Here is a 23,453-nt window from a genome sequence, read left to right as displayed (position 1 = left end):
GTGCAGCTACACTGTCATTCAGAAAGAACTACAGAGGCATGAAGCATCTTTGGTGTTCAAGGATCTCAAAGCCCTTCACAAAGACAGATGGCAAAAGGCAGTGTACTAAAAATCATTGGCAGTTGCTGATGTGGAACTTTCATTAGTTTTATGCAGTCTTTAACGTGTCTACCAGTTTTATTAAAAGAATTAATGCAATGCAGGACACCAAGATTCTTTTGTCTTGTCCTTGAGGCATTGATTGCCAAAGAGATTGATGCAGTAAATAAAATGTCTGGGTAATAGTGACCAGCTTGTGTGAATTTGATTTAGCACCAACTCAGAGGATAACACTGGGCACTTTCAAGGAAAAAGAAAAGTCCACAACAGTTGGCTTTGAGACACTGAGTTTTTATTTTCTTTCTTTCCTCATAAAATGGCAGCACTTCATCCAAGAACTGTCAGGTCTATCTGTCTCTAATTTCCCCAAACAGAACACTGTCCCTAAGCATTCATGAAATCTATTGATGCTGCCTTTGATCCAGAGAATGCGGTGCTGCTTCCCCTTAAACAGGAGAGGACAGAGGTACTGCAGGAGAGGGCTCACAGGTTCTGTTCATGCTACATGTGGCTTTTATTCTGCCCTGACCACTCTAGGACTGAAGTGCAGCTTTGGTGTGAGAGAAGCCAGTGAGCCCCCCACAGCCTGCCCAGACTCCATGTGGCCCCACCCCAGGGAAAGACAGATTGTCACAAGGGCAGGACTCAAAGTCACTCCTTGAGGCAGGTTTCTTTAGCCTCCAAGGGAAAGGTTAGCCAAAGCCTTCCCTACTCAACAGTGATTTCACAGATAACCATCAAAAACCCCGTATTTCTGAATGCTCCAACACCTTCATCTTACACATGGGTACAGTGATTTGGCTCTTACTTGCCCACTTTCATTTCTTACTTCAATTATTCTTTGCCCCCACTGTTTAGGGAATGGCCATTGAATCAAACACATTCAGAAGTGCTAGTCCTCATGGTTTTTCAAACCACATACACATCACACAGCATTTCACAGCTGCTGAAAATATTTTATGGAAGTAGAGTTCTTAAAGTTAAAAGTACCAGTTGATGCAAGTAAAGCTTTGTTAAAAGCAATCTCTCTTTTAGCTGAGGATAAACAGTTCTTTCTTACAACCATGCGAATTTGTTAGGAGGTATCATTAGGAGAGACAGAAAAGTCGTGTCTCCAGAGCCTTATTCTGGCATGCTATTACCTGAATTGCATTGCCTCTGAATGCAAATATTTGCCCTGAATGTAAATATATGCCCTGAATAAAATGTTCATGCTTCCAATCTAAACAAAATTAGGGTAAATAATGTCACAATCTTCTCATAGCACTAAGGAAAGGCATTGACAGCTGTCATATGTTGTCCTGGGGTCTGGCCAGGACAGAGTTAATATTTTGCAGTAGAGTAGCTGTGAGGGGATGAGCCTGAAGCTGTGTGGGCATGGCTAGGAGATTATTCTATACCACCTCAGGTCATTGCCAGGAGCAGGACTTTGCTTCCAAGGAGAAGGGTGTTCCTTCCAGTGGGGAGAAAAGTGGTAGGGAAGAGCCAGTCAGTATTGTCCCACTATTTCTATGTAAATCTTTTCTTTGCCTATACCTTTTGTTATTGTCTTATCTCATTGCTGTTTCCACTAAATTGTTCATATCTCAAGCCATGATCTTTTCCTTTTGTGGTTCCAATTGGGGGGAGGGGAAGCCAGCTGCATAGTGGTTTTAGCAGGACTACTGAATAGGAAAACATCATTCCTAAACCACAACATATGTAAAGTGTGTTTCAAAACCTGAGGGACGTGGCTCATTCCTTGTTTTCCAGGACAGTTGCTAATATGGTAGTTTAATGAAAGACGGCAGAAACAGAGGATTCTTACCTTTGGTACTCAAGTGTAGTTGTAATAGTTATTGTGAAAATACAGAGACATTAAGTGATCTATGCTGAAAAGATTCACCTTTGGCAAAGGCACAAGTGCAGAAGCTGGTGCATATTTTTTTTAGCTGAATTACCTGTTGGTGCAATAGTGAATAATGAAGCATTTGAGTGCATTTCTGTGTGCACACAGAATAGATATAGATAGATAAGATAGATAGATGATAGGTAGATGATAGATAGATAGATAGATAGATAGATAGATAGATAGATAGATCGACCACACAATTGGATCTACGTATATTGATAAACATGGCAACACTTGTACGGTCATATGTTTATCAATATATTTACATTTCATAATCAACAGTATTGTCTTAAATCTAAAGACTTAAAAAATACATTTATAGAAAGAAATGTCTTTTTCTTGTTATAAAAAGAAAAACAGTGGAAAATTGCAATGAGTAATTAATTATTGATACCTCTCTCAAACTACTAGTAAGAGCAATACTTCAATGTTGCAGACTGGAGCAACAAGCAAAGAACAGGCAAATATATCTCTCCTGACCATTCCCATGACTAAACCAATGTTTTTCAGCCTTTCATCTTTCCATGTGTTGTGTTAAGGGCCACTGCTGAGGCCATCAGCATGTTCTCCAGCTCATTAGCTATAATGATCGTGATCAGATTTATCCTTGCTTTTACATTTCCTCCTCCTCACAACTGCTGTTACACCTACCAGAGCTGCTGTGTAGGTAGTCTCCTGACAGAGAAATCAAACACTCTGTGCTCTGGTTAATGATTTCTCTGAGTGCAGCTCCAGCTGGCTGAAGATGAGGAAAAGTAGAACTCATCTTGCCTGTCTGATTCAGGGCAGGCATTGAAGTAACTCTTACCAGCCAGCCAGAAGCCAGGTTTGAAGCAGGGAAGGGCAGATGGTAGCAGTATCCCTAGTGAAGCTCTCTCAGGCTTCCAGCTCTGCCTAGAACCCCTCCTTATTTGAGGCTCTTGTATCAGTGATCTGAAATGCACACTCTTCAGGGGAGCAGCTGCCAGTGGTACAAAGACGGTGGGTTTGATCAAGAAGCTCCCTGGTACATACTTCTCATCTCCAGCCCACCTCCTACTTCAGAGAAAAGCCCACGCTTCATCAAGCTAATGTAGTCTAGAACTGTCTTTGGCAATTCTGGGAATTTGATTATTTTTGCATTTTTCCAGCCTCAGTACTTAGCTTCCATGTGCAGTACTTGTAACACAGCTTCTCCTCGTTGAGTGAACGAGTCTTTAGCAGCATTCTAGAGACTTCACATTCTAGAGACTTCACAGAGACAAACCCAGCACTCATGCAAAAAGCAGATCACAGTTTCCTTCCCCAGCCTCAGTTACCACAAGCACTCATAGCTAGCAAGCTTTCCTGGAACTGAGGCACCCACAGACACAAGCAGTAATGACGTGGATCTGACCTTATCAGATGAAGCGAGAAGGGGGTTTTTGCAGGAAGCAAAGCAAAACTAAAGCAAAAAGTGCTTTTTATTATTTTCACAGAGTATTTAGCTCTGAGAGAGTATTCCTTTAAGAAATGTATTCAAAACAAAACATGATGAAAGGCAAGATCTAGATCTAAGTTTCTGCAGCTGGATTATTTAATAATATTTCCACACAATGTCATGTAACATTACAATTTACAATGTAGTCAGCATACAATTTACAATGTAGTCAGTGACATTCCCACATGTCACATCTGAATTTCACCTCACTGCCAGCTGTCCCTCTGAGAGGAAGACTCTCTGGAAAAGCAAGCCTGTTTCTGCACAGCATTGAACAAGGCTTTTGGGCTTTCTCAAGATACCTAGTCTTTTTCTTTCAGTTATTCACACAGAGATTAAGAAAAGGGAATAATTAAACCCAAAGTGTCTTGGATCTCATATATTGTCTCACAGAGGAACCAAAAATCTGAAAAGCTGTTCCACCCCTTCTTTCTATCCTTTAGTTCCTAACAGTTAAGGTAATAAAAGCAAAAGGTCACCCCAACAGTAACTCCCACCTCTAGCAACACAAATGTTAAATTTGGACGGGAATGAGCCATGACTTTTTCCCTCTGCTTCTAAAAGATGAGTTTTAGGTGAATGCAACATCCTGGAAGAACAGAATTAACAAAGCATGCTAATGATCAGCCATAATACTGTAAAAGTGAAGGCAGGTGAGCAGCTGCTTAGCAGCACATCCCATTTCAACCTTAGAAATGTCCTATTTTGAGCCAAGAGTAAAAAAAACAATTAAGTTGGGCAGGTACCTGGGAGATGTGGATATGAGAGAGAGTATACAGAGACCAGAAAAATAAATGGTGTAGTACTGAAGTGTCTGGGAGCAATCCCTGCAGAAAAGGAAGAAGCTGCCCTACAGAAAGGCTAATGGGGGCTGGAAAGCACCTGCTCAGTCAGAAACTGAGTGCAAATGGCAAACAGCTGAACTCAGATGATCTGGGAACTGCTCTCAGCTATGTCACAGAGTTCCCAAGTCATGTCATCTCTTTGTGTCTCCTGATAGCCTAATTTTAAAAATAGTAACAGTAACAACTTCTTATCTTTGTAAGTCTACACAAGATCTATGGATGACAATCACTTAAACAGAGACCAGTATTTTTAATAACTATAATACACTATCCTATAACCCAGCAAGTCTCATTCAAACAACAAAAAATTCTCTAGCTCAGTTATTAATTTACTATGGAATTACCTCATTTTCTGTCAGCAAAGTTGTTCAAAATTCTTCATTTAGTTCTGTTCTCAATGTGCAATTTCATCTTCATCATTCCACATGAAGCACAAAAATCAAACTGCTCTTCAGTACATAAATTTTTTTAACACCATAAAAAGATAGCATGACATTATATTGAGTTTCCAATAAAACTCAATCCAATTTAAATAGGAATATAAAAGAAGGAACTCCTTAAGCCTTTAATGTAAAAAAATCACCATACACAATAATATCACGTGTGCAAGTAGCCATCACCTGGTCTATGCACTATTAGTCTGTATTACTTATTCAAGTAGCATCTGTTTTTTTCTAGTCATTACAAGCATTTTCAGGAAGGGCTGTCTCTTACTGCACATTTCTATGAAGATTTGGTTCCTTGCATCTGGAATTCCTGAAACAATTACTGCAGCACAGTGGCTGCAGAAAGTTAGGACTGGGAGATTAGTCTTGGTTCTGAACAGAAACCAGCTTCTCATCATTCCTTCTGACTGGTGTAAGAACAACAGAGTGATCAATTTCTTTTGCTTGAGGAATTTTATAAGGAGGCTATTTGTTTCAAATATGGAATTTTCTTCAGAGATCATTTGCTAATTGCTATTTTCCTCCGCCTTGTAAAAACAAATGTCAGCACAGTGCTAAAGTTTAGGACACAATATTTTGCACCAGAAAAAGTGTCAGAATTTTCACCAAGGTCTGCAGGGGCACACAGGGTTTATTAGGCTAACACATATGATTATAGATCACTTTTGGTAGCAGAAGTAAAACTGATTCTCTTTTCATGCCTAGCTCTCACAAAACACATTATCCAGTTTTTTATCTTATTCACTTGGCTAGAAGAAGTAATAATTATTTTCCTCAGATATCCACACTATTAATTCTAAATATATGAGGCAAACCAGAATAATCAGGGTTGTAAGATGTTTACTTACCTTCTACAGTTGTTCCACGTGACAATGCTCTTGTTCAGGAATTACAGACAGTCTGTTTGTGGTCTGTGCAGGAAGTGGGGCCTGTTGTTTGCTGGTGTTCACTATTGAAAGTTAAAATAATTTTTATCTATATTATTAACAGCAAATATATCTACAGAGTGTTGGACTTGCATATGCAAGTTTGAAAAATAATTGAGACCTATCTGAACACAAGGCAGAGATGGACAGTACTGAAAGTACAAACCATGTTTGGTATTTAACTTCCTTTTAATGCTAGTAGGACTACAATGTCCTGATTCTACACTGATCTGGGAAGCAGCTTGAAAGTAGGCAAATAAATTTGTGAATAAATTGTAGTGAAAATCCAAAAGCATGCAAATTTGAGGTTATGTAAGTGCCCCCCAAAATACAAACTCCTAAATTTGGCCAGTTAAGCGGAAACAATGGAAATTTAGAGTGTGAAATTCCTGACTCATTTTCACATAAGGGCAGCACAGATTGCCACAGGCACACGTGGTGTGGCCTCAGCTCATTTGTCACACACACATAGGGAGAGCTACCAGGTATCACCCAGTTGCCAACAAAGGTGACAGCATACACCTCAGAAGCAGGAAGGGGTGAGGTGATGCCTTTAGCGCACAGATCCTGATACAGTATCTCAGTGGAATACTGATAAGGAAATGCAGAGATAACACTGTCAGGCAAATGCACGCGGAGTTGTTTATCCAATGCATTTTTCAAAGAACTGCTGTAGAACACAAATAATATTTTGACTCCAGGTCCATCCTGTCCCTGACTATCCATTACTTCCATAAACCTACAAATGGGTTTCCACTGAGCTAACAACAAGAGGATAAACTGTGCCACTCATATCTAGCCATGTTCATTCTCTACTGACTACATCATTTGGGCTTTTCTTTTTACAAATGCAATTTAAAAATACAGTTTGGATCTTGGCACTCAAGCAGCTGAATATGAAATGAAAAGTAAAAAAATTTAAAAGTTTTTTAAAAAATAACAGTGGATCTTGTTTGACCGTCAAGATGAATGAGATGAATCTGGAGAGAATGGGAATATAGGCTGATATCCCCTTCAGTGCCTGTGTGTAAGAGTGTTCTGCATGCATGCAAACTGAGCAGAGAAAAGGTCCTTTGTGCATCAGGGCTCTATGGAAAGCATACAGGGGCTATAAAAAGTTACCTGCATCCTATAGATTTTATCCTCCTTTTTATCTGAAAAAAAAATTTAAAAGTTCCAAAGTCTTAATGAATCTTCACAATTTTCTTGGTTATGTTGCATTTCAGAAACATGTAAGTCTATGTTAAATATTGAATACTATGAGAAGCTTTGCTTTTGCCAATATAATTCATGTAAATTGCAGAGGGAAAGATAATTATTCAGCTATGTCAGGAACTGAGAGGGACCACCAAATAGGTGATGTTTCAGTTAGCCAAGATTAAACTAATTTCTCTTTCTTGTCTTGGCATCTATTTGCTGCTGTAAAAGATGTGTCTTGCCTGTTCTCTTTGCTAAAAAGAAAATGTATTGCAGAATACAAGGAGGAGTAAGACTGAACTCGCTGGGATGCCAGCCCTGACACTGCTGAGCCAGCATTTGCTTCTGTTTCCAACACGTCAACTAACCTGAAGCTATAGCAACATGTCAGAGATATGGCAGAATTTCCCCTATTTCCTCTAATCTTGTGGGAAAGGAACTATTATTTTAATAGGATAGCACAGAAAACAATACAGGAATTCAAATGAGAGGGAATTTGTCTTGCTGTTTCTTCTGTGGAAATTATAGCTGTCAAGCCCACTTGTATCAAATAGTATGGATGTCACAAACCCTAAACAGTCCAGGAAACAACTGCAGGCCAGGAAGCAGTTTTATTCTCTGAATCCTGGTTGTCACTGTGACCCTGCAATGCTCTTCTTTCAGGATGAGTTATGAAACCACCATCCATCAGAATTAACTTTGCATTACTGTGAGCCAGACAACTGAGTCAAGAAATCTTGTATTTGTATCCTAAAATGTAAGGAACCAAACTGTGACTCCATGAGCCAATGGAGCATCACTAAAAATGAATATATTGTTTGAGCAACGTAGAACAAGATATTATGCTTGAACTAAGGCTGCCCACACAGACTGTAGAGCAATAACATGATGATTTTAACAATATGATTCCCTGTCTGCATTGTCCAGTTCTAGTAAAGGAATGAGAACAAGCCTTTTTTTTCTAACACATCTTATGCCACATTTGAAATAGAATCAAAATAAACAAGGAATGTTGTTCTTACTCTAGGAAAATAAAGTCTGAATGGGAGTTTATGGTGATAAGATTCCAGTAATATAAATTCCCACTAAAGTACAACCCAACTAATTATGTTAGTGAATCTTCCAGACCCTACTAGGCAGATTCAGCCTAGTTATTAAATGCCCTGATTTATGCAACCTCATTCCTCTGCAACTTATTCTTGCCTGTTTTTTTTATTTTGAATGATGTAGCATGCAGTTCATGCACACTGGCCTGCTCCCAACAAGTAATTTTGTGCCATGTGCCCAGGATTAACTTTTTTTTAGGATACAGCTACATGAGAATAACTACACTTAGTCAGTTACTAGACTGGAAGAGGTACCAAAGAGGTACCCAAGTGGTTTAGGGAAAATGGGCTAAGGAAGAGGAATAACAGCAGGGTAAGTATAACTTTCTTCCTTTTATCTGCATTGGAGACTGATTTAAGCAGCAAGCTGCAAATGACAATTCAGCAGTTTCTATCTGAGTTCTTTTAAAACTCTGTGGGGAATACATTCTACTCCTTCTAATTGCCATTATTAATTTATTAAGCTGTTCTAAAACCTCTTCTACTGCTTCTTGAATTTATGAAAGCTCTTCAAAGAAATTCTTGCAATAAAATTCTTGAGTGGGAATCTCACTAAGATTCTCTGTAGTAAATGCAAAGCAAGGAAGTGGCTTCAATAGATCCTTTTCCATGTGTTATTACTATCAAGTTCTATTTGATGAAAATCCTCTGTGTCTGGAAATACAGATCAGCCACTTAAAGAATACTTCTTGCATTAAAAAAAAAGGTATCCTGTCTTCTTTCACTTGTCTTGTGGATGCATTTAAGGGAAACTCTTTTTTGTCAGTTCATACCATTCAAGGGACAGTTACTATACATAAATGCAATGGCAGGGCCAGCTCTGAAGTCTAGAAAATGTTTGCATAACCCATGTTCTAGTGCATTCTTTTTTAGCTTTACAGCCCAGACAACATTTAGTTACTATTTATTATTTATATATATTTATTAAGCTCCCCTCTCCTCACTATATGTGCTTAATCCTTTGCAGTACTGTGAACTTGGAAGGTTGTAAATTTAATCCTTCCCCAGAGAACATTCTGTACATTTTCCCCCCATTCCTCTGGTCACTGGACTTAATGACAATGATTCATGGATATAAAGCCACTAACAGTTTTACAGAACTAACATCCATGCTGTAAATTACTTTTTTGTAGGACTACAGTGACATTAAGCCAGTCATTTACTAAGTCTCCTAAGAATTCACTCCCATTCTTGAAGTATAGGCTTCCCTCTTTTTCTTCCCTTGTAATTTCTTTACTTCAAATAACCTTTTAGGAGTACTTTTCCATCTTTTCATCTCTAAGATGTACTGTCACATCCTCTCAAGTACTCATTACTGTGTTTCCAGGGTGATTGTATTGTCTTCAGTGGATCTCAATGGTTTCTTTCAAGATTGCAAGCTATGCTCTAATTATAAGGAAAATATTGTCAAGGGCTGTCAACAAAGTCATCTGTAGCTATTTATAATCCATTATCATGGTAACAAATCCTAAGCGTAGCAACTATGGAAAGAATAAACTCTTCATATGGATTTGATCATATTTTAAATTATATTGGTATAAACCATGAAATTGATTGGATTGACTGAAATTATGGTGTGTGAAACGAAGGAATTTTATTTTAAAATAAACCCCATTATAGCAGTTCATGCAACTAAGCATCTTTCTGGGTTTCATGGATTGATTGTAGTAGAAGGCACTTAAAAATGAGAATGACAGATCAATAAGGGATTCTTATTCTCTTCAGTAAAATCTAGTAAAATCAGATTTGAATTTCCATAAGACCTCATCATCAAAAATGCCTTGGATATACAACATTAAATGGCATTAAAAATGCCATTCTGAACATGTGTTGTTTAAACAGGCATGATATTAGTGAAGCTACTCAAGACAACAGATGTCAGAAAAGTAATTCCTTCCATGCAGAATGAAAAGAATGAGCTCATAAATATATCTCAGAGGTAGCCAGTGCTTTAAGAGCAAGAAGCATAAATTGTACTCACAGGGGAGTTCAGACAGAGAAGAAGCTATTCACTCTTTTCTAGGTAAAATTGCAATGCCATGAAATACTGAGTTGTAGACATAAATTAGTGAGTCTCCTCTTACTCCCGAAGAACTAACAAAACAAAAAGCAAAGTACTTAAGCCTTAAGTCATATTTAAAACCACCTTTTTAATTTGCTGGCTTTGTATTTTTCTTGTTTTGAAGGGAGGTTAGTTTGCCATTCAGAGCTATTATTCTATATGTTCATGTTAATATTTTTAAAGATATAGCTCCCTTCACAAAACCAGAATCCATGAAATTTATTAAAACATTTCAGTCTTTGAGCAATGTCAGTAACACTCATAGAAACACCTGGTAATTGGCACGTACACAGATATTTGATGCCAAATCCAGTTTTCTAGAATCCAAACTTTGTGTTTAGCCATGTCATTTCATTTATCTGTGGTAAGCATACTACCCTCTCTGAAGACCACAATTTTTTACCCATCTGAAACTCAAAAATTTTATTTTGTGGGAATTTGACCCTAGAAATAGGCTATGAAGTGCCAGCAGAACCATTTATTGAGTCCTGCTGCAGCCATTCATTCCATGCTTTGATAGCAAATTTTATCAAGAGTCACAAACACATAGAACATACAAACACATATGTACATCTCTGTATATTTTTCATACACACACAAAGCACTCAGGTGACAGACCTCAAAACTGGCACACAATATGACCAAAAATTAAAAAGTTCAAAGTCATTAATGCAACATACTGGAAAGACTGGGAGAAGCATTCTCACATTATATATATAAGTCTTCTTATATTTTTGTTGTCAGATTTATTTCTTTAAACCAAAAAAGTGTTTCCTTAACATAAGCAGATCAAATTTGTGTATGACCAAGGTAACTCTGAAACAAACTTGAAGCATCTCTTGACAGGAAAGTCTTAAAAGGTCTTTCTTGATCTCCTCATGCCTCAAGGTTTGTTAAATTTTGTTTTACTTTTATATACTTACCAGGAAAAGGATGAATTTTAGTAGCAGATACAGTTCTTCTTGCATGTATGGAACTCTTTCTTCTTAGAACAGTAGAAACTGATGTTGCTACTCTTTGTTTATAATCTGCTTGAAACAAAATGTCATATGTTAGCATCAGCCCTGATTAGAAGGAAAGCTTGTAAATCCCTTATTATTAAACTGTTGAATACCTTGGAAAGTGTTTAAAAACTCAGGAAGGTGTTGGAATAAGGTGATGAGGAAAACCAAGAGCCAGATGATTTGTATTTTTCTGAATGAAATTTTGTAGAAATTTCATTCAGATTTGTCCCTTTCAAATTATTCCTTGCCTTTTTCTAAACTGCGTACCTTGAACAATTTTTGGAAGGATATCAAGAAAAGTACATATTTCAGTACAGGTTTGGACTCTCACTGCTGACAGTGGAGTAGCAAGGATGGACTGCATGGGCAACCCAGGAGGCTGACAGATTCCTTGCTAGTGTGGGGTGTTCATCTCAGATAGCACAGTCTGAGAGCAAGCTCCACACCCCTGACAAAGCTAGAGCTGGATTGGGCACCTCTGGCTGTTCCTCAGCACCCAGTTCATAAACTCTCAGTCCTTCCATCCTTCTGCTGCTCTCTAAATGCTGTGCTCTCAGTGGGCTTATTGCAGACATGGTGCAGCTGTTGTGGTTTGTCCTGTTCAGCAGCGACGGCAGTCCAGGGCTCAGCCAGCTTCTGGTGACAGGCTCACTCCAATTCTATGTAACAGAATTTATTTTTATCTTTTTCCTTTGAGAACACTAAGAAATACATTAAATTAAAATTATTTAGGTCATGAATTTTTTTATGACTAGCCAGTGGAGATCTAAAGCACTAAAGCCCCAAGCAGACACTGTAACAGTTAATGTCAAAGGAAGCTCTGGAAGTGGTCGTGAGACAAGAGTGGAAAGGAAAAGGCAAAACAATTAATTTCCAGTTTAAGGCCTTTGTAATGGATCAGTTGTAACCTTCACCAAGTTTATTTGGATATTTTATTTTATGCACTTATCAAAATAGCTTAATGATTCAGAGAGTCTCAGAGTCTACCTAGCAGAAGAGGAAATGAGTAATTCCACATTTCTTAACAGCTTTCAGTGGTGCTCAGAAATGAAGAGAAAAAATACCAACTGAACTATGGCTGGAAAAACTCATAACAGCTGTTTTAGAAACATAGCTAATAGTTCTGCTCTATTCTTTGAGCGCCACTGGAAAAAAAATAGTGTATACATGCCACCATTCATATGCAATGAAAGGTGGCATCTTAATATATACACATAAACCTTAAGTTTTATTTTTTGTGCACTTGTCTTTTTATCAGTAACATAATGATGTTGTTTATAATGTTATATATTATAAATTTAACTCATAAACCCACTTTTCCTCAATTAGCATAAAATGTATCCCTGAAGCTAGTAAGTTATTAGAAGCCTCAAAAGGGCATCTCTTCCTCCCTGTTTGTGTTCACAATGATTCTGAAAATTTGAATTTAATAAAAAAGTGTAGTTTAAGAATAAAGCTACTAAATCATTAATCATCACTGCTTACAGTTCTACATTAATAGAACAAAATAGAACGTTATGACTCAAAGCAGAGAAAATCAGACATGACATTTATAAGTGGTTTTCAAATTACAAATAAAAGTCCTTTAAATTAGAGGACTTAATAGCCCACTTATAAAGTCATAATTTACATTTCATGGGTTTTATATACATGAAATCTGTCTCAGAAATTGCTTCTAGCAATAAGTAAAATATCATGTATTTTAAGCAACATCATCTGGTAAGGAGCTCCTTTCATTGAGGTGGGGAGGGTACAAACTTGACATCTCAAGCAATTATTTTGCTCAGTCATTAAAGATATATGCATAAAGTATTTACATTATGCAAAAAAATCACAGAAACATTTTGTGTGGGGGCACTACTCTTCCTTCTGTTCAGTTATGAGTAAAGCTAGACTTCTGTTGCTCCTTCATTACAAAATTACCTGTGCATACAGTAAGGATGACCAGGGGAATGGATAAGGATTATTATTTGGTTTACTACCCCTGTGACCAGGGCCTCCTTTCAGCAGCTCTGAACTACAGGGGAATGCACACCTGCCTGGCAATAGCAACTAAATGCTGCTTGTCTGGAGGCATTCTGCCCACTCAGGGCTGACACAAGCAGAATGTCTCTGCAAACTGCTGTGAAAAGCACCTGAGAGTTATTCCCTCAGGTAACAGCTTAAGTAATATTCTTTCCACAGTGATGAGAGGTAATGTGCTCCTGGTGCCACCTACCTCTGACTTGGGAAGAGAAACAAGGACCAGCAGCTGACAAGAGGTCAATTTTCAGCACTGTTTTTGTGCAGAGGACTTTATCTTAATTGCTCAAAGATCTCAAGCTCAGGGTACCTCTACAATTTTATTCTTGTTTTATTCATTGTATATTGCTAGAGAAAATACTGTAAATCTGATTTCTACCTGTATCCCAAGAGAAGAGCCTATCATGGCTGAAAGAATATTCTAGAAACAATTGTTTCAGTCTCTGAACTAATGGCAAGTTCTCTCATAGCAAAGTTCCAATCACTTTGAATAGTCAATAGTGATGTTTCAGAAATCACAGAAATGTTTTCTTTGCTGAAGTAATAGCAAAGAGATGAAATGTTATCTGGGCTTAATTCACCTCTTGACTTAAGAAGGTGCACCTTGGTTGCCCTGCATGGGATTACACCACCAATGAATTTGAATAGCCAGTTTTTAGGACAGACAGATAAGTGTATATCTCCTCATATCTATCCTGTAATTTTTCCTGACTGTGACCTAAATAAATTATCTTCAGGAAGGAAAGGGTATTTCAATTCACTTATACTGGTCATTGGGATTTCTGCTTAAAACTTTCCACAAAGTTTAACAGTAATTGTTTTATCTATTAAAATAGTGTGAAACCAGAAGTTCATATCACTAAGCCATCAATCATCTATCAAAATCTCCACATTTAATTTGCCATCAACAAACTTGGATTTGCATCTACAGTTTTTGCATCCACCAAAGAGGTGAGAGGTAATACTATCAATCATCTAAGTACTTTAGTCAGTCTCTAAGAAGCTTTTACCATTTGACAATCAAAATATCAGTCTGAGCTACAGCAATAGTCAACAGTTTTATTATTATAAATTAATATATTCTTACTTGCATAGAAATTTAGATTGATGCAGATTAACTTTTTGTTACTTACAGTTCTGTTTCTTTTCTTGGACTATTTTGTAGATGACAATTGAAACAGTAAATACAAAAACTACTGCAATCATAGTGAGCCAAGTGATCTTCGTCATACACATTGGATCTGTCCATAAAATGTACAAGAGAGAAAATTAAGCAGCAAATCACTGGCAGCAGAGAAAAGCAGAACATTCCATCTTGGTAGGTTTATGAATTGTGCCTATCCCCACAGATAAAAACAAAACAAAATCAAAAAAATAGAAAAGATTATGCCTTTTACTTTCAGCCTTCTCTGGTTTTTGATGTTAGGTTTCCTGTCTAGAATTTAGCTTAATTTTTGCCTGTATTTTTATATCTATATCTCTATCTATTTCTGTATCTATATATCTTTCCATGGCTGAAATAGATACCGATGACTGAGTAACTTTTCAACTCAGCCAATGAAAATGTTTCAAAGATGAACATTTATATTTAAGGTAGAACAAGGGTAATGTGTCCCCTCTGTCTGCATAAAGCAAGGAAGGGAATGGTCCATTGTCCAACATTGGCCTGTACTGGCATTCTTAACCTCCTGGTCTATCTTCATATATGACAGAAGGCAAGATTCTACATATAGATATTTTTCTTATAAAAAAGTGAAGAAATGTCACCAACAGGAGCCCTCTGGGGAATTCCTTTAAAGTTGCCTTGAGAAAGAATCACATGGGACTGGATAAAGGAGGTAGGCTGCTCTTTCGGACAACAACTGCTGCAGAAATGCACCCACATTCCACAGGGATTTAGTTCAATAATTAGTACAAGTCAGGACTGTACACAACAAAGAAATTATGTGGAGAACTTTCCCCTGTGGTTGGTTGAATGGCCTTTTAACTGTCTTTGGCAGCTGCATGTTAATGCATACCTCAGCACTGTCAAATAACTGTTTTAAAAACCAGCTGTGTTACTATAACCCATAAAAAACCAAATTACAGACTGTAGCCAAAATACTGTTTCCCTTTCCCTGACTTAGAACGGCATAATTAGACTTCAACTTCCCTGGTATCTTCTCCATGAAGCAAATGCCAATGACCCCGTGGCTCATTCCTCCTAATTTAAAACTAAAAATATCTTTTATTACAGTAATCTAGGCTCCTTTTAAATAGAGCAGTCTACCTCATCTTGTAGTGGCTTGTAATGACTTGATTATCAGCCTTGCTTAGTAAAAGCCCTGAGCACCTCTTTAGCTGTTTTGAAGTAAAGAGAAAAAAAGACATATTGTTAATTTTCATTGCTAATATGAGATTACTGCTACCCAGATAAATCAGTATTAACAAAGGGTGGTTAGTTCATAGTATTGACACAAGTTAGCAGGGCAAGTTACAAATTATGCTCCTCTCATGGCTAGACACACGTATTAAAAAAAATCCAAACAAGCAAAAACCCAAAACAATCCTAAACTGCATTTTCTTCTCCAGGATTTTCCCTGGACTTATTTAACATATATTAATCCAACTCTAAAAACCATATTTTTTCCAGCAAAGGTACAGCATAAAATAAATTTTCCATGCAAAACCAAGTGAATGCAATAATTCCGCAATTTCCAAATTACAAGTGTTGTAGATAGACAGAACAGAAGCCCTAACCATGGTCAGGAAATCAAACAAAACCCTTTTGCAGCACAAAGAGAAATATAAAAAGCTGAAGTTGTCCTCTGGGGGAACTAAACTTAGTTCAGCTGAAGAATTATCTTTTAAGCATACTGCAGTGAGGCTATATAGTAGGCTACTGCAGTAAAACATTAGAATGGTCAAACTTATCTCCTGATTGTCTTATCACCATAGTTAACAGGGATTTTTAAATTTACCTCCAAGACAACAGGGTTATGCCATTATCAGGAAAGGAAAAATTGTATTTCCAGGTTTTATCACATGCAATGTGTGCATCTGTTGCTGCTAAGCAAGAAACAGTGTACAGATCTTTGCTGTATTTCTTCTAGAAAAAAAAAGGCACAGCTAAACCTGCTTTAAATCATTATAAAAATCATCAGTTGTCTACTATGGTTTGCTTTTTAATAAGGGGTGTTCAAAATTGTATTCTCTTCTTGTAAAATATTTAAATATTTTCAAATGGTTGCTGGAAGCAGACTACTACCTACTTGAGATTTTTTGCAAGATTATATTGTTTCTAGTTTGATTTCCATTTTGAATCTCTTTTGTAACTTACATTCTATGTAAGACTTCAGTTGCAGTGAAATATTTACACAGTCATTTTGGTCTTCCATCATTGCCAAGAGACAAGAATGATTTAGTTGTTTGTTGGCTGCATTTTGTCCTCTGACCATAGAATTGTTGATGTGGATTTCCATCAAGTAGTTTGTATTATGCTCCACTTCCTTCTTGGAAACCGTGGTGAAATTAAAATATTTATAAAAATAAGTAACATTTTCTGTTTTCACTTCAAGCGAGCCTTTTGCTTTTGGAAATAAAAATTAAAACAAAACTGTTATACAAGTGGTAAATCAAGAGACAACTCTGAAAAAGTACAGTGAATTCTCTGTCTCAATTGCAAAAACATAAAGGTTTCTACATCACTGACTATGAAAAATATGGATAAATATATACTGTGTAAAGTTACTCTGAATAGATCTAAAGAACATTGGTTATCTTATACATTTTCCCTACAAAGTATAACTCTTTTTTGCTTTACTATCACTTTTTTGTTATTGTTGTTTTTGTCAGTTGTCAAAGGCAACAGGCCAAAATCAGACTATGAGAAGGATAGAACCCAGGCAGAAGCCACATGATGATAGAGATTTGAAGTGCACACACTGTCTGTCTGCTATCAGTTGCAGGAGGTCCTTGCTTCCCTTCAAACCACACAATATGTGAGACTTGTGTTTACAATAAACAGATGAGACATTGTCAAAAGTCTTAGTTGTACAGGTATAACTGAGAACAGAGGTTGTCCATATATAAGATTTTATTTTTCATACTTGTTAAGAGAGCTGTTTTGTAATAAGGAAAATATATGGTTGAAAATAACTGAATTTTTTATATTCAGGACTTGGCCTATTGCCTCTGTTGCTGACAATGTTAGAAAGAGGTATCCTCTTCCCCAAAGATTTCCAGATATTTGCAAAGAAAGAACGGGCTGCTACTGCTCTGAAAAGATGTGGGTTGCTATCTCTCCTCTGTATTGCAGTGCCATTCCTTAGTCAGTGCTGCTTTCTATAAAACATGTAAGGCCATTTCTGATGCTACACAGTTGAGGATAATGTAGACTACAAAAACAAAAATGGTTATTTATTCTATAGTTGCCATTGGAATAGTTACCTACTGAATTAGTTCTTCAGATACAGCCTATCTTTATATTGCAGGCAATCTACAGGTAGAGTTCCATAATGACATTTAAAAGCAAATTCAGCTTGAAAAACTGTCAGAAAGTACAACTCCTTATAAATAAATTAAGTATTTTAGAAAGTACTTGCTACCAACATGTTTCACTGACAGCCAGGAATTAATGCCACTGAGAATCTGGCACAAAATCTGCATTTTCTAGCCATGCAAAAAAAGCTAAAAACCGTCATTGTTCACAGACATGCAAAGACCACAGAGAACCAGAAACATATAATTTTTTTTCTAAGTACCAAATAAAAACTTGTCTTTTATTTTGTAATAAGCTACTTCAAAATTAAGTATTTCTCTTAATCTACTTACTTTTTTTATCTACTGACCCTGATCCTTGATGATCAACATTCACATCCCTCTTGGATTCACACTCTCTCTGTTTAGGGTGGGACTGTCGTTCCCTCCAGGACGACTGGCAAATACATGGAATATTTTGGAAATCGGTATTATTTATAATGACCTTCAGCAAAATAGTCTGGGTTTCTCTTCTTTGTTGCACTGATGTTTTGTAAGAATTGTTAAAAGTACAAAGCAGAAAAGTGATGTTACTTGATGAACAGGTATCCATGCAGGACACCATTACAGTGTTGGCTGTAAAAGAAAGAGTGCTACATTAGTCACAGTCATATAGGACACATGGACATGTACTTAGAAGCATCATGTAGTGCATATTCCAACCATTGTATGATGAAATGCACTTTTTTTTTTTTTTTGAGGGTTATGACAAGATGTTAAATGCATCATATGTAAGAGAAAGCAAGCACAGAGTCTTCTCACAACCTAGATGCTGGATTTTATTTGCTGAATTGTGTTAAAACTCTTGCAATAGTAGCTGGAATTTCTGATGGTATCTAGTCACATTCCTGTTTCAAAGCTGCTCCAATTTCTTCAAAAGAAGAGAAAGCACATTTATGCTTCTTCAAAAGAATGGGAAACTTGTTTGTAGAGGGAACTCAGCCCTGGAACAGTGCAGTTGCAACACTCCAATGTACTTATGTTGTAAAGTAGCTATAATCAGTATGAAAGCTTTCTTTCCAAATGACATTGAAACCGCAGAGTGAAAATACACAGCAATGCTGTGAATCCTCCAGCCACACCCTTCACATTCTCTTATATTCAATCAGCAAACAGGGACTTTAATTAGGACCTTTGGGTTTGGTATTCGTAGTCAAATTTCAATATCAAGGTACCATAGCTAGAGTACATTAATGCAGTTCTGGCAACCAGCAAAAACACATAATTATAAATGAGTGTGATTTGTCTTCCACATTACAGTAGAGCTTTATCATGCAAATTTTTACTTGGGTTAACTTTGAACCACTTTTTCAGTAACTTTGAAGTATATTTTCAGATAAAAAACCTCAAGAATAAAAAAATTTGTGTGACCCCAATATGAAATATGTCTTTATTGAATAACCACTTCCCAGAGCTGATGCTGCACTAACCTACAGCTTTATGTTTCCCATTCTAGTAGTACCCTTGCACGTCTATAAAGGGAAAATTTTGTATCTAACTCCCATTATGAGCAACTGGAGCAATGTGATCATAAATCCTTATGAATAGAGAGCAAAATATATCCTTTAGTTGCTTCAGTGCTCAGCTGCACTCGGCCACCTGTGCTCACAGAGCAGCAGGTTGACCTCAGAAATTATTCAGTAAGAGATTCCAGATAGGATACAGAAATAAAATCCAAACTCCAATGTCAAAGTCAATTATCTTCCCTTTACTAACACTACATCAGAGAGTCATGAACTCCTTAAAAACATAATAAATTGAAATGTAAAACACACAGGTATAAAAAAGTTCATTTTGATATAAAAAGGAAGAATAACAGACAAAATTTAGGGTTTGATCTTTCCCTGAGGCAAGACACAGAATTTTTCTTGAAATGCTTACAATCTGACCCACACAACAGGTCATGGAGCAGGCTTCTGAGATTAAATTCTTCCACCTGAAAGAGGCATTTTGTGTAGAACTTGTCTGTGGAGATGAACCAGGAGCAAAAATGGAATGCTTACTCTGCTCTCATGGCAAGCCATGGCATCTGGGCAACCAGTCTAAAACCACTGCTACAGCTTTCAAGGGCAACTAACCATAATTCCCTAACATATCCTTTTCACCAAGAAATCTGTACATGGCCTTGGGAAGCTGCTGACTGCACTGTGACAGACATCTATGTTCAGCACTGCAAAGTCCATTTTGAACTGCACAAATGGCTGAACAGATCCCAGAGCTGCCTGTGAGCCTCGCTGTAGGTGTGTCAAAGGCCTGTTATCTGTTGTAGGCCTGTTATCTGTTGTAGGTGTGTCAAAGGCACATTATCTGAGCGGAAAAGGTGTGAATGTTGTTAAGTTAGGGAGGATGCTTCCCATCCTCTTGAAAGGTCTCTACTGAGACAGCAGATCAAATGACAATCTAGTATAAACAAACTTCTTTTTTCCCCACATCACAGGACTGTGGCCTTTCTAAGGAGGGATATAGATGGTCGAACACTTGAAGAAGGGCAGCAACAAAACTACCCTTTCCAAGTGGGTTACATGGCAGACAGAGAGCCATACCATACTCCTTGCTCCTTGCTACAGGACTGGGAAGCACCCTCCCAAATGCAAACATCATTCTGGAAACTTGAAAAGTTTTGTGAAAGGAAACTTGGAAAGGATTTTGTGAAATCTGAACACAGGCAGCCTGAATAGTAAAAAAGATTGCTCAGATGAAACCATGCAAAGTAACTCTAGGGAACTGATTTATATTCAAAGACCTGCAATCACATGCTTAATGTTAAGAAGTTCTGTGATTATTAAATTCTTCTATAAAACCTCTATTTACTGGATGGTTTTTCATATAAAATCCAAATCCATTAAAAGTATTCACAGGGAAGATCAAAATTTATAAAAAACTTGCTTCCCATTAAGAAAATCGCAAATATTTCACTTTGCATGGGTTTGACTCTTTCATTCTGCAGTATTCTGAGAGAGAGCTGCAGTGTACAGTACAGTTGCATTTTTTATCACTTCCTTATGGAAGCTAGAGTTGCCACATAATACTGCAGAGATAAAAGACCTATGGTACAAGTTGGGGAATGCACAACTGATAGATTAGAGGAGATGCACTCCATCAAGTAGCAGGACCCAAGGGATAGGACTGGGATTGAAAGCATCAGAGCCCAAAAGGATAACCTCCTACTCTAAATCAGTGTAATTTAAAGGTTCAGTGGCTTGTAACCGACAAGTGCGTTGCTTTACAAACAGAAAGGAAACATTTCACTTCTGGTAAAGCTGAACTGTTTTCTTTTGAAAAAAATTTAAAGGCTTTTTTTTTTTTTTTTTGCAAATTGATTTCCCCCTAAATTGTTGTTCAATGATAAATTTCCATTTTTATTCCCTCGCCATAATGAAAGTAAATGCTGGAATTTCCCCTGGGATAAGACATCCAGGAATTAGGAGCTTTCTGCCATTCATTTAGGAACTAACAGAGGAAGAGCCAGTGATCATATTTCACAACTCAAAGATTTCCAACAACTCTGTCTGCTGAAGTCTCATGGTGTAACCAGCAATTTGAAACACTTACAAAAAATTCTGTACATTTTAGGTTTGTCACAAAATCTGAAAAAAACAGTTTTCAACAGAAGGTTTTTGATGAACCAGAGACCCAAAATCCTTAGAGATTTTGAATAAATTGTTCAACATATTTACTTTCTAATGTAATTCAGACATCATTACACAGTCTGTTATATAGTAATTTAGTTTTTAAAACATCCAAAATGCAGCAATAATTTTAATTTTCCAAATATAAATCTGTGCTGCTTCGACTAAGATTCTGTTCCGCATATATACTTCACAATCTTATTTTAGACATGCTGTGATTAAGACAGAATTGCAGTGATCGCACTATTGCAGCCTAAAGCATGGAAAATAAGAGCAATCTAGAAAAATTATCATGGAAAAATATAATTATTCTTTGATGTTTGACTTTAAGGTTAATGTTTCCTTCTGGTAATAGTCCTGTAATTGTTTATTTGGATAATCTGTGCTACAAATACTTTGTTTACCTCTTCAGGGAGGTAAAACATTAATTATTCCAACATCTTAAACTGAATTATAAAAGTTATGATATTCAAAACTTATGACAGCTTACCAAGTTTGTTCATTTATAAACTATAAAAATTGATACATTATATTCTAATTACTGATATGTCTACTCTTTATGGTTAATGAAAAAAACATATAAGTAAATGAATCTGGATATTTTGATACTAAATTATATGCTTTGTAAAGAAATTATGTTATGATGCCTGAGAATACAGTCTTTGTCAAAGGGATGCTTTTTATTATAATAGTTATTTAGTCAAAAGCCTTCTTAGGAATGGATGTGACAAAACAATTTTAATTAACTCATGCAGTTTTAAAAAAGTAACTTGCATACATGCATAGTTTGCATTTATCCTAAATTCAGTATCAGCCTCTAGGATCACAAAGAAGAATTTGGCATTTATGCTACAAGATTTGCTTTACTCAGTTACATCCATTCTGCTCTATTCTTGTCAGATTACACTGCATATCTCCTTCACAGACAGCATCTCATTGCAGATAGTAATTGTACACAGTTTTACAGCATTTAAATATAAAAACTTCTAAAAAGTTGTTTCTGAAGACATGAGCACCTGCTAGAAAAGAACATTAGCATTTTCACTACTTTCTTCATTATGAAGGCCATAAAAATACATGCATGGAAATAATTACCAAAAATTTTGCAGTGTATGGAAATTATGAACTCATCCCAAATTACCACATATAATTAGCTCTGTTGGTAAAAAAATCTAACAAATAGAGTCTATATCCTTTGCAATTTCCAGATGTGTGCAGCATCCTAACCATTGCTTTTAGGAAAGCATGTGCCAACTTTTCAATTGCAGACTTCAGAATAAATAAAAGGTTATTTTAAAAGCTGATCACTCACCTTCATGGATTTTGAAAAATTCAGGTAAACACAAAATAAACACGATAATTATTCCTAGTCCTAATCTGAAGACTACTGGTTTTCTCAAAAGCAAGCACATGTCACCAAGGCACTCCCATCTAGCATAGTGATGGCAACTTCCTTCCTGGTTTAGCTTTTAACTTAGTGCAGACATTATGCAAAATAACACCTATTCATTTCCTTTTCTTATAATGACTTTCCCTTTTACTTCTCACTGCATTAACTTGCAAAAAACCACATTCTGTTGTTACATGGGCATAGATGAGGATGATTCATTCAAATATGCTCAAGACAAAATTCATGTACCACAATGACAATAAGGAAAAAAACCCAACTATTTTATATGTTTGTGGAAGTTTTTGCTTTAAGAACCCCTTAATAACCACTTCCATATACCTGCTGAACAGTAAGTCAGTTATCTTTGTGAAGGAATTTTGTTCTCATTTGACCAAGAAGATTTTTTAAAAAATGACTCAGACCCTCATCATAAAAATTATTCAGAATCACATGAGTCAGTTATGGGGATTTTATTGTTTTATTTATATACATTTGCATGTGGCTAGGTGGAAGAAAATGTTATGTAATAGATAATCTTTCAGACTTTATTAGACTATTGATTTGACCATTACAATCTAAAGTTTTTCTACTGGCAATCAGTGATATGCTAAGCAAAATGAACTGAGGATGAGTTGTTCATATTATCAATTGCTGCTGCATTCTTTAAAGATGACAGATGTGTTGCCAATCTGTCAAGTGTCTTCAGTTTGCTTTTTACTATTCTTTACACCACAAGAAGACTGGATAGAGCCATTGCTATTTCTATGACATGATAGTCAAAATTTTTCAGCTAAACTTTTCAGTTAAAAGTGAAGTATTAATTCTGACAACCACCATGATATTCTATAAATTTTTATTA

At 36.6% G+C, this 23,453-nt stretch overlaps 1 protein-coding gene across 1 annotated transcript; it reads right to left on the bottom strand.

Annotated features, from left to right (window-relative positions):
* Positions 1 to 5,591: 5,591 nt before the first annotated feature.
* TMEM156 (transmembrane protein 156) lies at positions 5,592 to 22,623 on the bottom strand. Its single transcript, XM_058804289.1, has 6 exons — positions 22,517 to 22,623; positions 17,870 to 18,151; positions 16,377 to 16,625; positions 14,191 to 14,298; positions 10,955 to 11,062; positions 5,592 to 5,689 (listed from the first exon to the last, which is right to left on the bottom strand). The coding sequence occupies exons 1-6, from the start codon at positions 22,614 to 22,616 to the stop codon at positions 5,592 to 5,594; spliced, it is 945 nt and encodes a 314-aa protein (XP_058660272.1). The 5' UTR covers positions 22,617 to 22,623.
* Between the last annotated feature and the right edge of the window lie 830 nt (positions 22,624 to 23,453).

Source organism: Ammospiza caudacuta, chromosome 4 (genome assembly GCF_027887145.1).
Source record: "Ammospiza caudacuta isolate bAmmCau1 chromosome 4, bAmmCau1.pri, whole genome shotgun sequence".
Lineage (NCBI taxonomy): Eukaryota > Metazoa > Chordata > Aves > Passeriformes > Passerellidae > Ammospiza > Ammospiza caudacuta.
Note: the sequence above shows the minus strand (reverse complement) of the source record. Positions and strands in the feature narration are given on the sequence as shown.